This window comes from Strix uralensis, chromosome 3, assembly GCF_047716275.1.
Source record: "Strix uralensis isolate ZFMK-TIS-50842 chromosome 3, bStrUra1, whole genome shotgun sequence".
Lineage (NCBI taxonomy): Eukaryota > Metazoa > Chordata > Aves > Strigiformes > Strigidae > Strix > Strix uralensis.
In genome coordinates, this window is record NC_133974.1 from 37725513 (window position 1) to 37747164 (window position 21652).

At 36.5% G+C, this 21652-nt stretch overlaps 1 protein-coding gene across 1 annotated transcript in view; it reads left to right on the plus strand.

Annotated features, from left to right (window-relative positions):
• Nucleotides 1-236: 236 nt before the first annotated feature.
• TTK (TTK protein kinase) overlaps nt 237-21652 on the plus strand; it is a 39931-nt gene continuing 18515 nt past the window's right edge. The window contains exons 1-9 of the mRNA XM_074864725.1: nt 237-335; nt 5756-5900; nt 6181-6406; nt 10821-10927; nt 15255-15398; nt 20020-20128; nt 20228-20303; nt 20398-20495; nt 21483-21582. Of these exons, the coding sequence (XP_074720826.1) occupies nt 5756-5900; nt 6181-6406; nt 10821-10927; nt 15255-15398; nt 20020-20128; nt 20228-20303; nt 20398-20495; nt 21483-21582 (1005 nt within the window). The 5' untranslated portion in view covers nt 237-335. The remainder of the gene's footprint in view (nt 336-5755; nt 5901-6180; nt 6407-10820; nt 10928-15254; nt 15399-20019; nt 20129-20227; nt 20304-20397; nt 20496-21482; nt 21583-21652) is intronic.

Sequence of the window (21652 nt, forward strand, 5' to 3'; positions counted from 1 at the left end):
AAGTAATGTTTAAGCTTTTTTGTTCTGTTTTTACTACTAACTAGCAATAGTTTTATTGATTTAATGAAAGCTATATTTCTGGGATATTGTGAAGATAAGGCAAGCTTAGAGGGGATACTGATATTAGTGTACTTTTAGGTGTCTAACCGTTCTGTTTTTAATAGGCAGGGACTTCTTCAGGATGGAGAGCTACGTTTCTTGCCTCTGTTGGATTCTTGGGATCATCTGAGATAGTCTCATGTTATGTTTTTGACAAGGCATATCCGTTCTTCAGGAGAGGTTTTCTCCATATAGTACACGTTGAACCTTGAACACTTAAGCAGCACACCAGAAATGTAAGTTTGATGTGTATTGATGAGAGTTAAGATCAGATTTACACAGAAAATTATGGTTTTGGTCTACTACATTTGGGAAGCTATCACTGCAAAAAGAATAATGGGCCTTGTATATTGGTGAGGAAAATATAAATACTGTGTTTAAAAAAATAAAATCCAACTGGGAATTGTTAGCCATTACAGTTATAATGAGAGGTCGTGGTATTGCTAAACATGAGGTAAACTTCTTTTGATCTTCTTGGTGCTTCAGCTTCTGGAGAAGCTGACTTCATCTGTACTTTGAGGGGAGTGGGTACAGCTTAAAGGCAGATCTTTAAGGATATTCTCACCCATAAGTAGGAGTTTTGGAGTATCTGAGTTCCTGTAGACCCCTCTACTGTATTTATAAAAGGCAAAACTGCAACATGTATCAAAATCTTCCCTATGAAGAGACAAATGTTTTTTTCCCATGAAGTAAATAAGTATCATCTTTAAAATGGCACGTGAACAACCTTTGCTATGTAATTTTTAGCAACATGATCTCCAAAAGATGAAACGGTTTACAGAGCCAGTCTCAGAACAGCCTAAGTTGATTTTTCTCTATGCTCTTTAGGGATAAACAGGTATTAAAGCAAGTTCCAAATGAACCCTGAAATTAGAATTTATTGAATGTAGTTTTTGGAAGGAGAGTAAGTCTTGGTTCAGTGAAATGAAAATTGTATTTCAGATAGCACTGATTTAGCATGCTGCCTCTAGTTTTCATATTTTTTATTCTGTATACGTCTTGCTTACAGCTGTGTTTGGTGATGCTTGCTTCTACTTTTCTCAGACCACTGAAAACATTTTACTTTATGAAGGAAGGAACCATTTTCAGAACTTAGTGCTTTTTCTTTTTGCTTTTCTGCAAAGATATTCTAAAGTCATGTCCTGAACTTCTCACCAGACTCCAAGAGTTGTTAAAGTGATGCTAAGACCTTTTGATAGTTGTAATGTAGAAGGTGCTTTTTGCCAGACTAAATATTGGAGTTTACACAAAAAACTGTGTTTTGAACCTACTAAAACAACGCTTCTGTATAGACATGACTTACTGTTCTTGGTGGGCCGTTTCTAGTACAGGAAGAACATGAAATATGCCTACTTCTGCTGTATAAGCAAGCTCTGTAATCATGACAGTCTTTTTGGTTTATGGTCTCTGTTTGGGGAAAGCTGTGACTCTGCTGCTTTTGAAGAAATGCAAACTTGCGATGACTAATGCTCTAAAAAATAATTGTGAGACTTCCTGGAAGTGGTGCCAAGTTTATTTTTAGATAGTGGAGTTAGAGGTGGATGAGCTTACTTATCCCATTCAATTACATCTCTATCAATAATTCATCTAAAATAGATGTAATCTCTCAGGGCCTTCCAGCAACTTTTCGTTGACGTGTTATACCCGAGTACAAAAGGAACAAAGACCAACAATTCACTGAAATGAACTTAGACTTTTCTTTGAACCGATTTAATCTGTCCAGACTGCATTACTTTCCCTGTTTCTGGGACCAACTTCACAGTAATTGGGAAGTCAAATCCCCTGGATTCTTAATATTAAAATCCCCTGACAAGTCTTAATATTAAAATTCTTTTGTTCATTAAATGCATGGAACATTAATAATGTGAGAAAAGCTGTGATCAGTGTGTTTCATGAAAATGTAAAAGATTTTTATTGTAGGCAAAAAATCATCAGTTTTCAGTTTATTTTATCACTCTTGCTTTGCTCAGATTGGCTGGATTCTTCTCTCAGCTATATCCATGTATTATATTTCAGATGTTAATAAACTGATACAGCATCGAGGATTTGGCATAAGTTCCTTAAAAAAATCTTCAAGCCTCTAAATCCATATCCTTTTAGAAATTTAAAAGTGTGTCACTTTGGCAATACCCCTTTGAATAAAGGAGCAGGTGAATTCTTTTCTGCTTACCCGCTGTGAAAACTAATTGCTGTAACCTGTGGCATGGAGCTTAGATCAACATCGTGTGCTAAACTTCTAGGCAGAATAAAAGAAGGATGGTAATGGGATCATAGCTCCTGTTGGCTTTATGGATATGTACATGCAGAACACTTCTCATCTTAAGTCTTTCCCCTTTTTGTGAATTGCCTATAGCAACTCCTGTCGAGGGACAGGGTTTGAAAAGGAAGAGACTAATTTTGTGGGAGATAAAGCTGCAAGGACCTCTTTTTCTGTGAGGCTTTTTGTCCTGGAGCTGTTGGAATTTGAGGCCCTGGCTTTTCTTACGGTCTGAACTTTGGCTGCTTGCTGTATATTGGGCATGTACCACTTGTTAAAGCAGTAGGGGAATCTGTTGGAGGAAGGGGATCATCAGGATGGGATAAGCTTGTGCCAAACAGAGAGTATATAGAAGTTTGTTTGCTTTTGGTGTACAGGTTTGGCTATGTAATGTAGGAATTAACTACATCTCTGTAATAGGTTGCCAGATGTGCATATACAGTAAGGAATATGGAAACTTGTGTTAATGGCTTTTAGAATATTGATAGATTATTGTGACGGGAAGGGGATGTGAACTGGAAAGGTAGCTGAAATGTGAAAAAAAAATAGCATTTTTTCCCCCTCTTATTTGACATTTTCACAAGTGCTTTCCTGTGCTACACCTGTTGAAATTGCAGACTGTATTTGTGTGTTCTTTCACTAGCTCTGCTGGAAAAAAACCTCCAAGCTTTCTGTGTATCTCAACAACATTTTATTATAGCAGTGGTTTTCAGCATTTATTGATTGGTGGAGCTCTTAAGTCTTCTAATGACATGCTGGACAGTTATAATTTCAGTGTGGTTTAATTTGCTGTGTCTTTGCTAGTCTGTGTTGATCTGCAAGTTAGACCCTTACAGTCAACAGATCAGTTCTGAGTACCAGTGTGCTATGATATATTGAGACTTGAGGGGCATAACACTTCTTACATTTATTTAGATGTTATCAACTGCAAACCTAGATTTAAATTACCAGCTTAAGAAATGATTGCAAACACATACAATATTTAATAGCTAAGCTACTGTTATAAAAAAAGTAAAAAATCTTAGCTTTTCCGAAATACCAAGTTCAGTGATACTCCCTTTTACCATAATTGTGTTTTTTACATTTTTCCCTACATTCATTCTTTCTTCTCTTTCAATGTACTCTAACAAAACTGCATGCACTCTTCCCTGATTTGTACTTAGGTAGGAACTTGGAAGCCCTTACCTAGTTAGCTTGTTCTTTAGAAAGAATCTTACCTCTGCTGGACTTTTCACCCATAATATCTTTTCACACCTCTGTGTCTATTAAACTTTCAAGATTATGACTATCTCCCCTTGTGGTGAGAAGATCCCTGTGTCCTCTTACTGTCACAAACTGTGCAAAATAATGCTGTAGATGCATAGTGTATCTTTTAAGGTATATGTTTTTTCTTACTGATATCATTCACTTCTTCTGAACTCTCTTCAGGCACAGATGCATAGTTCATCCCTGTCTCATCCCAGCCTTAATTCTGCTAAGCTTTCACCAGAGTTATTCATAGTTTGGTTTAGTTTATATGTAAAAGCAGTGATAATTTTCAACTGTTTCCCTGTCTTCACTGCTAACCATGAGTGCAGAGGTTTAGAGTTAGGTATTTATCTATGGCTTTGCCCCCTTCCAGCCAATTTTGTTCACACTTCCAATGTGATGTTAGTTGCAATGAAGCTTTATAATTTAGTTTTCAGACTGAATTATAGTAAATGAATCTGCAAGGTGTGAGTCAAATGTAGGCATACAGAGGTCTGTATAGCATACCTCCGAGTAAAGAAAACTGTCTTTTTTAGTAAGCTGCTACCCACATCGGTGGTTCTATCACATCCTTTGAAAAAGCAATATGGCTTCTTTCTTGGAAATATTCACAAGAGTTTGCCTTTCCTGAACAGAGAGACTATAGAAGGATTAAACATACATCGTTTTGTCTTAATAATGTTCCTAATGTTTACTTTTGTAAGTCTCAAATTACTCCAGTTATGCGGACATAATTCATGGTAGCTGACAAAGTACACAAATTTGCTGTAGGGTTCTCCCAGCCTGCACATAGACTGTGAAACTCTGTGGAGTTATGTCTTTGGTGTTTCATGTGTCGATTTTCTTAGTCTTCTGATTAGAGTCTCCTGGCTAGCGCTTCCCTCCACCATCAGTTTTTAGTTTCAGTGTTGGGTTGCATTCCTTACTAAAGCAGACATTCCAGCCAGGAATTAATAAAGAAGTTGAATATTACTTGTTACAAGCAATGTAGTATAGTAATTTGTTACGTATCCCTTACTGGTTGGCCTGTATTCAGTGGTTTGTCTTTATTTGTGTAATCTGTTAGAATGAATCCTTTTGGATAGACATGGTGGTAAAATTTTGGAACAGCAAAAGTTAATGAGAACTAGGACAAGGAACTACTTCAAAATGTTTGATTTAGAATCTTAGTGGTATAAATAAGTACACAGCATTTCAATTCAGTGCTGCTTTAGAGAATGATAATGATAAAATTGAGGCATAACAAGAATAAACTGATATTTTCAGAGCACAACTGTCCAACTATATGTATGTTAAAAAATATGGCTGTTACAGAGAGGAAGTACTGCTAAAAGATGGGTTGTAAGTATCTCTTGGGTCTTAAAACTTATTATTTTTACTGTAAGTTATACCCATGATGGAAAAAATTGATATTGTTAAAACTTCAAGTTTATAGAATTGAGTTTTCTTTCCAAATGAAAAATGTTTATGTTTAAGGGAGGTGTGTGTGTGTGGGGGGGTGACACATCTAAGGTAGTCTAACCCAGCCTTACAGGTGTCATCTAACGGAAGTCTCTCCTTCCTGCCTTTCCGTTCTCTTGCCCATATGGTAACACAGTTGAGAGAGCAGGAAAAACATCAAGGAAAAAGATAAAAGCTCTCCCCCCTTTTTTATGCAGTTTTCTGTTGGGATTTGTCCCTGAGCCACGTCACCATGAAGTCTGACAAATCCTTGCTCTATTACTGTTAATTCAAGAGAAATGGCAGGAGTGTATGGCTAGGAGGAGGACTACCTCTTAGCTATCCTAATCTAAGGGTTCAGAATGTGATTTAATATGAGAAACTCACAGCTATTCAGGCAACATTTCCCACCCCCCATTTAATTCAGACACTGAGTATACCTTATTGGAAGGAGCTACTGTGAAGCATGGACTAGTATTTGTGCAGATCAGCCATGTACCAATTCCTTTGGCATGTCAAAGTTGTCTTCTGCTAGGAAGTTTACTTGTATAGCTACATTGACAAAAACTTAATAGAACATTTGTTACACAATGTGATTGAGTCTCAAGCTGCAAAATATACCTGAAAGGCTTTTCCATGGTATTGCCAATTAATGTGAGCTACAGCAGGGTTTCTCAGTAACTTCACAGGTTTTTGACCTTGTGTCTGCAGATGGAGGAGGAGGACCTAAGTGAAAGAGGATTGCCACAAATTGCTTCAATCATGAATAGAGTTAGAGACTTGAAAAACAAATACAGAAATGAAGACAATATCACAGATGAGCTTAACTGTACTAAAATCTCAGCTGATACAACAGGTATGTGTTTTTGTTACTCTATTGTCACTTATCCAACAGATCTTAACCTAAGTGGAAGAACCATTAGCTGAAAGGATTTAAGGGTTAGCATTTCTCAGTATTAATGACTGCAAAGTACATTTCATCTCTCCTTGTTTCTTTAGTTAACTGTGGTACTGTCATCTTGTTAAAAAAAAAATAAAAATCACTATTTGTCTTACATGAAAGCTTATAGAAAGTATTGTCTTCTGTTCATGTTTGCTGCAGTTTTAATCCATCTCCCTTGTTGTTTTTCTGTCAGATAACTCTGGAACTGTTAATCAAATAATGATGACAACAAATAACCCGGAAGATTGGCTGTGTTTTTTGCTTAGGCTAGAGAAAAAGGGTATTCCTCAAATGGATGTTAGCCTACTGAATAGACTCATTGGTCGTTACAGTCAAGCAGTGACTGCACTACCTGCAGAAAAGCATAGTCAAGATGAGAGCTACGCTCGCATCCTTGTGAGATTTGCCGAGCTGAAAGCGTAAGTATAAATTTTCAATATAAGAACTTATCAGTAAGAATTCTGCATTTGAATGATGATTAAAATAGCTTGTTTTCATTAGTGGTTTCTGCAACAAATTACCATGTTGAGTGTGGATGTTTTCATATCAACTTGAAACCCTGAGCACTTTTGGCCAGTTTCTGTTGTCTCCACAGTACTAGCATTTTTTTGTATATGCTAATAAACATGATTGTTCACAGCTATTTTATTTAGAGATGTTAACACACTTCTGGGTTCTATGTGTAAAGTACATGGGGAAATAGCATAAGACCCTTTTTTTTTTTTAGCTTTATACTTCAGCTCAAAAGAAGCTGCGTGGGTGAAATCTGATATAACTTTGGGTAACTATAATCTGTGTATTAAACTGTGTATGTTGTAAGTTAGGATTAATTTCTCTGTGGTCTTCTATAACTGATTTGGCTGTGAGGTAGACAACTTGCTATTATCTAATCCATCTAGGCAAACCATAGTGGTCTATCCTTGTCTGCTTTCTCCCTTACTAGGACAGACTCATCCCAGCTACATTCAATTAGCTACCTTAGGGTAGGAAGAGTGTCTCAGAATATCATTCTATACTTTCATACTTTTGAAATTAGTTTTGATTGTGGTCATTTATTGCTTTATTCAGTCCAAATTTGAGCAGTGTTCAGATGTTTTCAGACATAATTTGGGACAGGGTTATAATTTGATTTTTTTTTTTGTAAGGAGTTCTTCTGTCACTTGAAATACCATTACAGCAAACATTTTGATGAAGAGCTCCATTTTAACATTGCAGCAACCCTTAACAATTAGACTTGAGCAGGTGGTCTTCCAGTGAATACAGCTAGTGTTTCTCTGTTTCTTCTATGTCCTTGTATTTGGCTTTTTGGCAGGTGACTTGATGTTGCAGTATGATACTGTATACTACTTTGTACCGTCATTTGCATGGATCTTGCTGCATTAGTGTTTACTTCCATTGTATGCTTCTAGTAATCTGTTAAATCTACTGTTGAGAAACAAGCAGGAGTGAATAATAACCTGCTATGAATCCTTAGTATCTTGAAGATGTAAGGTATTTTTGTGTAAGTGGAGTAAAGCGTATCTTCCGGAAGGACCTCCTGTCTTTAAAGATACTGAGAGATGGTGTTCTTGTTGCTTTTCCTCAGAACAGAAATTGTGTACCATAGGCTTCAAGCTCATACTTTCTGGAATTTCTTTTCCAGAATGATGATTGGATGCTATTATCAAGTCTCATCTGTTATTTTATTACATGCAGTAAGAGTTTTAAGTTCAGAAAGAGTATTTCCTGCCTGCCTAATCGCTTAAAAGCTCCTGGACCTATTTCCATTTGATCTTTAAGACATGGTTTTAAGGGTAGATACTTTCAAAATGGATATGGGAACTATGTTCAGTAATCTGTGTGTTGTATTGCAGAGAGCAAAACTGAGGGCACTGTCAGTATAGCTATACTGAAATACCTTCTGCTTTGGTAGCTAGCATTACTGTAGAATCTGCCTAGCTCACTGGGTACTTCAGATCTACTCTTTTTGTTTTCTGCTTCGTATTTTTAACTGGCAAATACCATCAGTCATATCTTTCCTGACTTGAGAATGAAAATTATTTTTTAAAAAAGATGAACAACCCACTCCCAAACCCCTCTTAAAAAATGTACCTGCCAAAGTCTGGTATAGGTTCCATCCCAATGGAACTTTGCTGTAAGTATCTCCCTAAATGATGGTCCCCTGTTTGAAAACTACTTTCATAGATTAGCCAATTCTTTATCATCTATGATAAGCTAATACTTTCTCATTCAGAGTGGCAAAAAATGTAGTTTCGTATAAATAATTGACATTAATGAACTACATGTGTAATCACACCAGACCATGAAATTGCTTTTGATCAGATCTAAAAAACAGCAGTGTTGCTTGTCTGTAGTTTTTGGAGATAAATGTGAAGTTAATCAGTGAGTGGTTATTTGGGTCTTTTGTGTTTGGTATGTTCATTAATTGCTTTTAATTTTCTTGGTGTTCAAGATTTCCCTGGTGTTTCATACTCACCACCTCTGTTCCGGGCTGTCAGTTTGTCTAGTACTGTCTAATTTTGTATCTGCTCAGTTGTAGCTTCTGTTAAAGAAAATCTTATCACTTCCTAGAGTGCTTCTGATTTTATTTTTTTTTAGCTATTGCAAGTAAAATAACCCTTTGATACACAGGTGCTCTGATTGTGTTGCCTTTAGTGGGAGAAGAAAGGTGCTCTTTAGTAGAGTTCTGTTTGCTGTTCTCCCAAATGTTCCACCTAACAGGAAAAGCAAGTCAGAGCATCACAAACCTCAGCAGCAGTGACAGTGGCTTGAGATCTTACTATCTATTGGCATCAACACTGTTTTCTTCTGATCAAGGCTGGATTATTCCATTCTTGGTACTGCACCTGTGTTGTCCTGGTATCTTCTCTACCTGTAATCTATGCCAAAACCTTTTGACCTATTATGATGCTGACAATGTTTGAAGAACCCTTGGATGTACTCTGAAACAGGCACAGGTGAACAGTCGGCTGCGTCAGTGGTTATGTGTTGCACATTAACCATGCCAGGCCTGCTTTTGTGTAATGCTTCTGGCTGTAGCACAGTGCCACCAAGTGTGTGGCACTTGATGCCTGTTGCTAATGTTAGGTCTTGGTCTGCATACTGCTATGCAAGTTGTTGCTGCTTTTTACAGGAACTGAAGTTTTAATACACTTTTTGAAAGCTAATGTAATTCATGTTACAGCTTAATTCCTGTTACTCTGACTTTGCCTGCAGATGAGTTATTCTGTGACTGTCCTATTGCTTTTGATGATCAGAGCTGAGTTTATTTAACTTTCTGGAGTCCAGTAACATGCCTAAACTATGATAGACTTTTCTCATTCTTAATTCCACAAAATTCTACTGGAAGTATGTTCTCTTTAGCTTTCTATGTTGATTTTTCTGTACTTATTTTTTTTTAAGCCATTGTCATAAATTTTTCACCATCTCTACTTCTAAGTACTACTTTTGCTTACCTGTTGAGCCAGGGTGGAATTTTGCAAGAAATTCCTTTATTTCTTGTTTGTGTATTTTGCTAATAAAAGTGTTAAGAACTCTGCTTTTCTAATATTAAAGAGGGGGAGGGATTCCACTGAAATATAATATTAATTTATTATGCCATAGTGATATAGATTTGGGCTTTTTCTGTCTGAGTATTTACTTAAGCTGCAGATACTCTAGAATATTTAAATGTTACTGTATTGTGTGCAAGCGTCTCTGTTGGTGTACCTAATGTATCGCTGAATGTAAAACTAGGATTAAGATCTAGTTAAAGTAAAACTATTAAATTACCTTGTCTGGACTGTGTGGCACAACCTCTACATTTTTGAGGTATACCATGTTTGCCATTGCTGATTCTGGTGTGTCTGCAGAAAACAGACTTAAATCTACCTTGTGCTACCAAATTTCTCTTGTGTATGGGGAAAATGGAATTAATTCCCTACATCTTGTAAGGAGTCTGTTCCCATGGAAGCCTTGGTAGAGGTAGCTATTGGATAAATGCTCTTGTTGTGCCCTAGTTTTCTATAGGTATCATTTCATAGATGTACCAACAGAAACAACTTCAGTGACCTCCATCTCTAAGGGAATCTGACCGTTTGGGTGCAGTTGCAGAAGTTCTTCAAGGTAGAAAAGCTCATAATCTCCAGCAAAATTTTGGAGTTCATTACGTTAAAGCAATACTGAACTAGAAAGTTTGTGACAATATTGCTGCAGGGTGTAACTAGTAGTGTATACCTTTCTTCTGACGATTAATATGAATACATTTTTCCACACTTTGTGTTTCTAAAGCAATCTCCTTGTCCTCTTGCCTTGCAACCCCTGTAGTATAGGAGTGGATGCATCTAGAAGAATGGAGAATTTTCTCAGGATAGTTGTCAGCATGTAGCCTAGAAGGGCTACAGGTTAGTGGGTGTTCTGTACAGGTTAGTGGGTGTTCTGTACAGGTTAGTGGGTGTTCTGTACAGGTTAGTGGGTGTTCTGTACAGGTTAGTGGGTGTTCTGTACAGGTTAGTGGGTGTTCTGTACAGGTTAGTGGGTGTTCTGTGGGAAAACATCTACATACATTGAGGAATAATATAAGCAGTGACAAAGAATGAGTCCTCAATCTTTTATCTTTAGGTTTGAGCACATTCTGTTTTTCTGAAAGGGTCAGCTTGATATCTTTCAATTACTGGCTTTTTAAGACTCTTTGCTTGCTTGTACTTCACTGATGTCTCTAAGGAAGAGGAAAAACTTTGGCTATAGATGGATTGCTTTCCCAGATTATCTAAAGCCATCCCCCAGCACATGGAACTTCACCCTTGTTACTTAGGCTTTTCACCTTGTGTAACTATTGATATGCTGTCTTTACAGTCTTCAAGATCCAGAGGAGGCACGGGACCAATTTCATCTGGCCAGACTGAACTGCAAGAAATTTGCTTTTGTGCATGTGGCTTTTGCACAGTTTGAGCTATCACAAGGTGTGTAGAAAAACTTGTTTGATGTTGCTGTTCTGTGTTGTTCTAGGTTTTGTTGTTTTAAACTTCTGCTGTGTTGCATAATTTGCAAGGAAAATAAGTATTAAATCAGAAGAAGAAAAAAATGGATTTTCTTTTTTGACTGAAATTTAACAAGAACACGTGTTCATTTTTAATGAACATATGTGCACAGTTCTTAATAGGCTTCTTCCTTTTTAGAAGTAACTTTCAAACAAGATAAAAAGTGGCAGTGATTTCTGTTTTTTTTTTTTAAGCTTAGATCTTACAGTGGGAGGTATGAGTAAGGCTTGCTGTGTTGAAAGATTATGCTCAAATTTGAGTGGTAATCTCCCTTTAGATATTTTCAGCTTGCTTGTGGAAGAAATTCTGGCTCCTTCCAAACAGTAACTGTAGTTTCAGTATCCAAAATAAAATGGTAGTCTTCATCATATGGTGCCATACAGCAGTGTTTTAGGCAAGCCATTCTGATATGAAAGTCATAATGTCTCTCAAATTCTGGTTTCCTTCTTTAAGATTCCTCTCTTCATCCTGTTCCTTGGTGTACTGGATCTGGCTTGGGTGGGGTTAATTTTCTTAATAGCTCATAGGATGCTGTGGTTTAGATCTGTGACTACAGTAGTGATAACATACTGGTGTTTTAGCTGCTGCTGAACAGTGCTTGCACAGTGACAAGGATTTTTGTTTCTTGCTTGGCCTCTCCTCTGCCCAAAGGCTGGGACTGGGCAAGAGGTTTGCAGGGGACACAGCTGGGACAGCTGACCTGAATTGGCCAAAGGGATATTCTGTGCCATATAGCATCATGCTCAGCAACAAAAAACTGTCTTTCCACAGTAGCAGATGCTTAGAGACTGGCTGGGCATTGGTCTGCTGGTAGGAGATGATGAAATGATTGCCTTGGCATCGCTTGTTCTTTTTTTTCCTTTTTCTTTCACTTATTAAACTTTTTGAATTTTTTCTTGCTTTTGCTCTTCCAGTTCTCCCTCTAGACTATTCTAGACTATATAAATTATGCTTTAATATATCTAGAACAATAGGTCATCAATACTTCGGGCCAGTAGTCCACAAAGTTCACCTGGGCTTGTGTCACTTCTTTCCTATGGTGTGTAGAGAAGGTGGCCCTGGTACTTGGTAGCAGGGTTGTGCTGCCTACCCACAGGCTCATATTTTTGGATGTCTGTTTTAAATCTTTCTGTGGGTGATTTGAGCAGTGATCCATGTCACCCTATTTATCTGTTCCCTTTAACAGCTTGCTCTATCCAGAAAGACAAGCACATTCAATTAAAGCTGTTTTCTTCTTCGAAAGAAGCAGCCTTGGTGAATATATTTTGAGTTTTTTGTGGTTTGTTTTTCTTCATGGCTTTTGTCAGTATTATGCAAGTTGTAGTATACTGCCTAGTATGAGAAATTCTCCCTCAAATTAACTACAGTAAATAATTAAAGGAGATTAAACTGTCTATTACACTCTGGATGCTGAATACATCTTACTAGATACTTCTCTTTATGCTTACTTCTATTGTTTATAGACAAAATCACTACCGGTGGAAAATAGACTTTTGGTCCAGTACTCGCTTTTAACTGTATTTCCCATTTAACTGTATGTCCTATGAAGCAGAGCCATTTTATTAAAATCAATAAGTAAATATGCATTTGTCTTCTCAGATTTTCCAGCTCTTCTTAACTAATAAGTTTATTTGTAACGGAGCAGGACAGGCTGTGGAAATCCCTCTCAGAAATACATGCCATGTAGATAATGGATTGAGGAAGGATGCTGAATATGACTTTTCCACAGGATGAGGGAGAAGACAAAAATCTGCGTATTTGTGACTTGAAATTCCATGGCTTTTCTGTTTCAGATGAGTCAATTATTTGACTGTTCTTGTGCTAATGTAAAGTGGTATTGAACTTATAAACAGTGGTAAAAAGCAGCTAATAATTTTAGTGAGCACTGTATGCTTATTAAAAAAGATAAACCAGTAATACTGCAATAAAAGATATTGTCAAATAATTGTGATAAACAAAACCAAGTGTGTAATTTAAGTGTAGAAATGTTCCTACTGGTTACCAATAACTAAATTCATCCTTCTTGCACAATCACTTGTAAATTTAATTACCCCATAGCTATGGGATGTGTTCATTCAGTAGGTTCCCTTTGACAGCAAATAGTCAACCTAAAATGAAGTCCTAATCCCAAAGGAATAAACCATTTATGATTGGCTTTGTTTTATCTCCACTGTGTTCTCTGATTTGTATCAGTTATGCTTAAGCTGCTCTATTTGACATTTGGTAATGTGGATGACACTATAGTGTACCTGCTGGGTGCTTCAAAGAGGAATAATGTAACATGTTAGTTGCACATTGTTATTTTGAGTGCTGTTCCTCTTTCACTGTGTGTGTCCAGCTTAGACCAGAGGGAAGGGAGGAGGATGAGGGTAGTGCCCTGTTACCTCCTTATCCTGGTGATTTCAGCAGTGCTTTGGCACACTTGCCAATTGCTTCTGGATTAATCTGTATTTGCCTTTGCATTAAGAAGAAAGTTAATTATACATTCACTTCCCCATCTCGAGCAAAATTGTGAGCTACAGCTCAAGTCAGAATTCTGAAATTATGGTTGGCAAATTGATATTGATTTCCGTATAAATTGAATATTCATGACCTGAAAATGGAGTGACACTATAAAGGTGCTGTTTTGTTTTTATTTAAATGCTGAATACAACTTCATTTAAATAGGTCAGGTGAGGAGCTGTCTTCCCCTTAATTTTGGTGTGCCTTGGGTGGTGTACTTGAAGCAAGACTTGCTGTGAATTGCTCGGAACTCATGACCATAAATAAAACTACTTCTAGCTATATAAACTGTTATGCTAGGTGGATCATTTGGAATTTTTGTATGTGATGAAGTGGACTGATTGAAACTCACAGATAGTGCTGATTTACTTTTGTGCCTTGGTTTCTCATCTGTTAAGGGAGATGGAGCAGTTAATTTTTCACATAGGTGTTTTGGTGTCATGTTGTTTCTTAGTCGGTGACGCACATAATACTAGGAGTTACTTTTATTTTGAGTAGCAGGTCTTGTTGAAGCAATGTGTGATTACTGAATGTAGCCAAAGGTAGAATGCTGGTTAAGGATTATTAAAAAGAAATACTAAACCTATCCACTTACTAAGGATTTGGGAGAAAAATAGTATTTGATTATATGGTTAAAAAACAAGTTGTAACATATATGCACAAAATAGATTTAAATTAAATCATAGCTGAACTTACTTTGACATTTCCTTGCTTCAGTGTCCAACATCACTCATGTAGTGTTCTTAAAATTACTTAAGCATAAGTTCCTAATATGTACACCCCCTTCCCCCTGTCTGAACTGCAGGCAACATTGACATCTAACTTCAGTTATCAGTGGACTTTTGAGTGCTGGAGACATTGTGGAGCTCTGAAATATGCTATTACATAGTATAAGAAATAATTATATGTGTTTGTGGCACCTATAAGAACAAAGTGGTTTACATCTTGCTGCTTTGGAACTGAGGAAGAAGGGCATTTGGGACTTCAGGGGCATTAACAGCTGTAACAAAACATTGCATCATTTTGCCCTGATGTTCTCTAAACCAAGAAAAAGATTTTTTTGGCTGCAGAACACTTTCCTTATTTGACTCTTGTAATTTTTTTATAGCTGCATGTGCACATGCTTATATGTGTAAACTGACTGCTTGCAATGTTTTGTTAAAAACATCCCCTCTTCCCCCCCCCCAGTTCTCTTCAGTCTCTGATTATTTATTTAGTTATGCATAAAACGTAATGAAACAACATCCTTCCTTTTCACTCCTCTTTTCCTAACTGTAGTGCTGTCTGGCACAGTGATGTTTGATTTAACAGCTGCTTTTAACTTTGGTTTCTATTAAGTGCATTAAAGATGTTTTATGATGCATACATAATAAGGTTTGTATCTGGACAGATCTACATGAGAGTCCATAAAGGTCATCTTTGCTTGCTGATACTACAGAAAGAAATCTAGATTTTAGAATTTGTGTTGTATTTCCTTACAATTCCTATAACACTAAACAAAAACTGACAATGCAATTTTGTGAGTTCAAAAGCATATTTTGTCACTTGCTGTTCAACTTCATGTGAAAAGTTGACTTATGTGGTTCACTTGCAACTAGTTCCAGGCAGTATGCTTAAAGTGGATACCTAGGGCGGGGAAGTGCCTAATGAACAATGGCTTCAGGGAATGATGCAAAAAACCCCACATTGCCCCAGTGTAACTGTTCTTATTTCCTTGATTTCTAAATCTGTGTTCCTTGCTGTTTAGGAAATGTGAAGAAGTGTAAGCAGCTCCTTCAGAAAGCTGTGGAGTGCTCTGCTGTTCCACCAGAAATGTTGGAAACTGCTCTACAAAACTTCCATTCACAAAAAAAGCAGTTGCTTTCAGATGAGGAGAAGGAGAACTTAGCAGGTAACTGCAATTTCTTAAAATGTTGATTGAGTTTATGCATGATGTAATTCTAGATAGAAAAAAATCTTTCTAATGCTTGTGCCTTCTAGATATGAACTCATAATCTGCTGTTGTTTAATAAACAGTCATATTTATTTGTTCTTATTACCTTATTCCTTCAGTACGTGGTTCCATCTTCAATGCAGTGACTGTAGTTTGCAAGAGCCATAGGATGGTAGATTCTCTACTTCTGCAGAGGGTGTTCCTCTGTCATTAGGTATTTGCACTTTGCAATAGAGACTTAGAGCTGGAAGTGTGAAGTAAGAACTACTGGTGGTAGAGAAAAATTAGAACTGAAACATACAGACAACTTACTTTGAGGTATATCTTTTAACAGGCTAGTGAAGTCAGTCATTTTAGTAAAGTCAAATCTATGAAAAGTAATCCATTTCAACTTTATTTTACAAATGGACAAAACCCACTTATTCGTCAGTACAAAACTGAAGTGCTTAGCTATATCATAAAACATAACTGATACTGATTGGGTATATAATTTCAATAAGGGAACAGTTATCTCATGAAGTTTTCAAGAGATAAATCTGGAGTGGAATTAAGCAGTAAACATGGTTCGACTTAAATATTGAAGTGCATGTAAATAACTCTTCCAAGAGTGGTGTCTAACACTTACATATCTTTGCTTTGTATAAGGACAGAATTAGTTCAAAATATGTTTGATTTCATTTCCTTAAGGATATGTCTTCAGGAATGTGGTTTGAGATTTGGCTGGCTTCTATTGAATCAACCTTTGTGTGAAACACTAGTTGTGGGGGGAAAAAAAACCCCAAACTTTTGGCAACAATTGCAATAATACTCAGTTATGGTATTAATTATTTAATAAACTTTATTTTTGGTCCTATTCTGTTTACCATAACTCAGATACAGACATTGTAAGTGCCACAGCTGATATACTGTGCCAGAGGAGAAAAACCTGTGGAATATTCTCCATGGATTGTACAAGTTCTATCTGATATTACTGGCTTTACTTGTTGCAAAGCTAAGGGAATACCAATGAGAGAATACATGGCAAAAGCCTGTCTGCCATTTGCAGGGAGAGTATGCTCATTTCACTTTTCATTTATATGAACTTGTAACATTAGGTATTTGGAAAATGCTAAGCATTATTTCAGCTATTCAAAGATAAAAGTTTAAAAGGCAAATAACACTAGACCTGAAATATCTCAAACTCGGGGATATACGTGGCCTAAATCACTGGCTTTAAGTGGATTTGTATGGTCCTCCTGGAGCAATAGACTGTTTTAATGTATAGGCATTTAAGTCTTGTCTGTTTCTTATTTCCATAGAAAGAGCTGCTTTTGAAAGCTTTTTATTTGAAAACAGGAATGCTGTATATGTAAATGCATTTCTTCACAGCTTCAAAAGATTGTTCAGAAAGCTTTTGACAAGAATTATATGCAGTTATAGTGTAGTGCCGCAAATTTAGAAGCTTTTGGTTAAATTCCTTTTTCTCCTCTTTCATGCACAGCAATCTAAAGTATTTGACGTATCAGGTAGAATAAAACATGTTTAGTTGGGAAAAATAATTTAGTACTTAAAAAAATGTTGGTCATAGAATCATTTTAGAATCATTTAGGTTGGAAAAGACCCTTAAGATCATAGTCATGAGCAGGATGAGGGGCAGATAGGCTGTCTCAAACTGTGAAGGGATAAAAGTATCATAGATCACCAACTTAATGTGAGAATCTAGTGGTAAGCTTGGGCAAAAAATATTTCTGTGTGTATAGAAAAAATTAAAAGTGTGGGAGGTGTGTGAGGTGGTTATGGTACTGGATTGGTAAACTGCTAATTCAAAACTATGTTCAGTGTCAGTATTATGTAAACCAAACCTTAGAACTACATACATTGAGGCACTTTTTTTTTATTTAACTGAATAGTTTAGTCTATTGGCATAAGTAGTTTATAAAAAATTAAGGACTAGAAGTAGCTAATAGGGCAGTGTTCATCTGCCAGAAGTCTGGCTTCTGCTGGCTGAAGGTAGAAGGGGGACATGGGAGGATTCAAAATAAAAATCAAATTAATTTTAAAGAACTGATCCAGAATTTTGAAATGGTATATTCCTTAAACTGATTTCTTGAGAGGCTGTAGATAGCCATGAATTCTTCTGTTTATTGGTCAAACAAATATGATGGAAAACAAGGCTTACGTGATGTAGAAGATCATATTATATAGGTTCTTAGTCATCTTTTTTTTTTAAAATACATGTTCCTTGATGTCTGATTGTCTTTTAAAAATGTATCTTGTATTGTGGAAGAGATCTTTCTGTCTGAATAATCAGATATTAATTTCAATTTTAAAAAGGGTTTGTCAGGAAAACAACGTGTATTTAAGAGATTAGTGTATATCTGAAGGCTCTTACAATAGCTCACACTCCACAATGTTCCCTAAAGGAAGAATTTTCTGTATTGTAACACACAAACACAATGTGCTCATGGGCAGTGTTGATGTATTTGCATGGTGTGTTCTGACTTCTCGTTGTCATTTGTTCACCTCTGAGAAATGATGTTCCCTTCACCTCTAGGCAAAAATAGTTTGAATGATGAACATGTTCTGAGCTGTTTATTTGTGGTTTTGAAGTTCTAGAATGACTTTTCAAACAACTTGATTTCTTGTTCTGCTTAAAAGTGCATCTGAAATATATATTTTATTTTTACAAAGCTCACTAATAATGTGTCTAGGAGTTGACTTGACACTTCATTTTAAGATTAAAGTACAACTTCATATAACTCTTCAATAACCGAGCAAGATTCTCTACTGGATCAAGATGGGGTTGGTGAATGAGCTGTTTGCTATTGCCTGCCTTGATCTTCCCTGACCTGGCAGTAGATCACAGTTTATAAGACCACTCTCAGATTTGCTATCAGTGAACTCAACTGGTTTAATTTAACCCAACTAATTGTTTAGACTAATTCACTTGAATTTACCTGATAATGATTTAGTGATTACTCTCATTAAGTGCTGTATTGGCAGGTCAGTGATGTGGAGGGACCAGCAAAAGGTCTTTGGTAACAAGTCACTGAGCTAGTAAATTCTTCATCTGACTAGTAGAGTTGACTCTAGAAGGGAATGTGCCAATGACCTAACTCCTGTCAGGAGGTTTGGAGGTGACCTTGAAATTTCTTTCAGCCTAGTAATTGTCATTATGAAAACCATGTTCAGTAACGGAAGTTGTGAAGCTTCTTAGAATTTTAATGACTAAAACTGTATTTAAAGTACCTCTCTTTCTGAGAGGGCGAAAGGAGAATCTGAGAGAGAAAAAGAAGTGTTTAATTGATGATAGGTATTTTTGATCTCCTGATTCCTGTCTTCTACCTCTGACACAGTAGGTAGTTCTAGGGATTTAGTATGTGGCCTTCCAGAAACTGTACTGAAAAACCTGAAGGAGAAGGTATGCCTGTGAAAGATTTACTTATGATTGCTGCTGCTTTATAATTTTCACTAGAACTGAAAAGGCTGCATGCTTTTGCAGTTGCAGGCACCCATTAAACGTTTTAAATCCAGATGGATCTACAGAAACATAACTAAGGTAGCACAAAAAAGTTGTATCAAAATGAAATACCACATAAATGAAGTCAGAGCCCAAAAGCAAGTGTTTGACAGGAGAACAGGGCAGTTCAGGGATATTATCAATATTTTGGGTCTCTGCAGTAGCAAGTTGTTTGTAAGGATTTAGGCAGTTGTACCTTTGAGATACTACCTCTGAAATAAGCTGGGTTTTGATGCTTAATTTAGGATTTATTACAGTTATTTAGGTGTGGGTATCCTCATCACGTGTGCTGATAAATAATTGGAATGAACAATGAAAGAATCCAAATGTAAGCAGTTTGAAACCTCCTGAGGAGTACTTGTGGAGCAAGCTTCCTTCAGATGATGCCATTTTGGAATGAAGGTTTATTCTCAGAATGTAGATGTGATTAGCTTGCTCTGAAAGCATAGGTTTCTTCCTCACTCCCCCAAGGTACTCCCCATCCCTGGAGGAGTCCCCATTCCTGGAGGTGTTTAAGAGTCGGGTCGACATAGCGCTGAGGGATATGGTGTAGTTGGGAACTGTCAATGTTAGGTTAACGGTTGGACTAGATGATCTTCAAGGTCCTTTCCAACCTAGATGATTCTGTGATTCTGTAAACCAATGTTTTTAGTGCTTGTATTCCTCCTTCTGCATGTAGGATAAGATTATCAGTGAGATTTTTCAGTTAGAAGTTAAATTGCTTGGATAGTCTTTTGACATCTTGAATCTCTTTTATGTGTTTAAATACAGTTTACAACTATAGCTGTGTAGAAAACAAGTAGCTAATATATTTAACAAGGGTTACAGGCCATTTTGTGCTTATCGTGGAAAGCTGCTTCTGACTGTAAATCCTTGTTTGGGTTTTTTCTTTTTTCATCAGAATTATGTTCTATATAATTATATAAAATGTCTGTCTAGGTCAGTAGAAAATAGTGATATGTCACTGATACCGGATTACTGCAAATGTATGTATTTTTGTTTCCCTTATGAAAACATTTTTTTTCTTTTGAAACAAATACAATCTGCAGTACTATCTGAATAATTCTAATTTGCCCACAGTGTCAAGTACACAAGAGTCTGGACTTCAGAGCATAGTTGGAAATCACAGAAGCATAAAAAGGAATGAATCTAGTGAAAGTTCTTCTACTGTTAGCAGACTTTTGCTTGGGTAATGGCTTGATTTCTTATTTAATTTCTTGAAACATCATTTGAACTAAAACCAAATACACACTACAGTGTTGTGGTTTGTTTTTTTTCTTGCTTTCAGGGAGGAGAAGTCACAGGAACTTGATGCTCTAGTTAGTTACCACAATCCATTAAGACCACTAAGCAAATCGAACCAGGTAGAACATGTAACATTTTGCTTCAAAATCTTAAACTTCTAAATCTTAAGCTTTTCATTCTGCTTAAATATCTGATAACTTTCAATTTTCTTAGGCCTGCCCCTTTGGGAGGGTTCCTGTTAAACTAATAACTGATGCGGGTGATGATGTGAAGATGACAGATGTCCCACTTACAGCTAGTGTTATGAAGAGGTATGGTTATTGGGTTTACTACAGCACAACAGATTCCAATACTCCTTTTCAATGGTGTTTTTACTGGATAATGGAAATGTCAGGTGTTAAGAGTGTTAAAACTGATCTAAGGATTATTGACAAGTAGTCATTATAGCTGCAATAGGTATTGCAATAACCTACTTGCTATCTACTACTCAGATTCTTTGTATGAGAGCATGCAAAGATCAATTTCTTATTCTGGCTAATCAGTAGGCTCTAAAGAAATGGAGACTTAGGAAAAAAAGTATGTTCAAAATAATTTTGTGTATTCCAGTTTCTAAAACTAGATATAAGACAAATCTTTATTTTTAACATAATCCATATGATAATGATTGTATTAAGTGGTTATGCTTATTTTATTGTCATAACTGTTAAGCAGTAGAAGAATCTACCAATTAAAATAGCACTTTGCCACATGTTACCTGACTGTAGCATAGCTTGAAAGTAAACAGAGGAGAAAGCTTCCCCCCCACCTCAATCAAGTCTGTTATGCTAACTTCCTTCCTCTCTTATTGATGTGTGGTTAAATTCATGCAGAAATAGGAACTGTGGGCAGAAATGCATAACCAGAGTGACAACTGCATGCTTAGCCTCTCAGAAGTTAGTTAAAGCCCAGTATTCTGAATCTGTGAAAGTAGTGGGATAAGGTATTTCATGTAATAGTATTGTTCTGGAAGTATTTCAAAATTTACTTTGGAACACACCATTGGGGTTTAGGATCCTAGCCATAGATTATTACCGTTTTCTATGGAAGACAACCAATTAAGTCATCTGTTGTTAGAATGATGGTGGTATTGTTACATATGTTTTTTTGTATTGTTTCTCACTTGGCTGTCAGTGGACCTCCTGTTCTGTATATTTGAAACTTGTAGCCAAAAATCTTCACACAACTGCCTTTTTCATCACAAAAGGTGATCAGAGATTATATGTTGGCATGTGATGTAATTAACAATGTTATTTCAATAGGCAAGTATCCAGCTCCAAATGTACAGCCTTCATTTCACCTTTTCCACCACCAGAACCAAAATCTAGTGGGGGTGATTCATATGACCTAGGAGACTTAAAGGTAACTTAAATCTTTTTAAAATACAAGGCTGTCTTATGTCAATTCCAGAAAGAAATAAGGTAGAATTCTC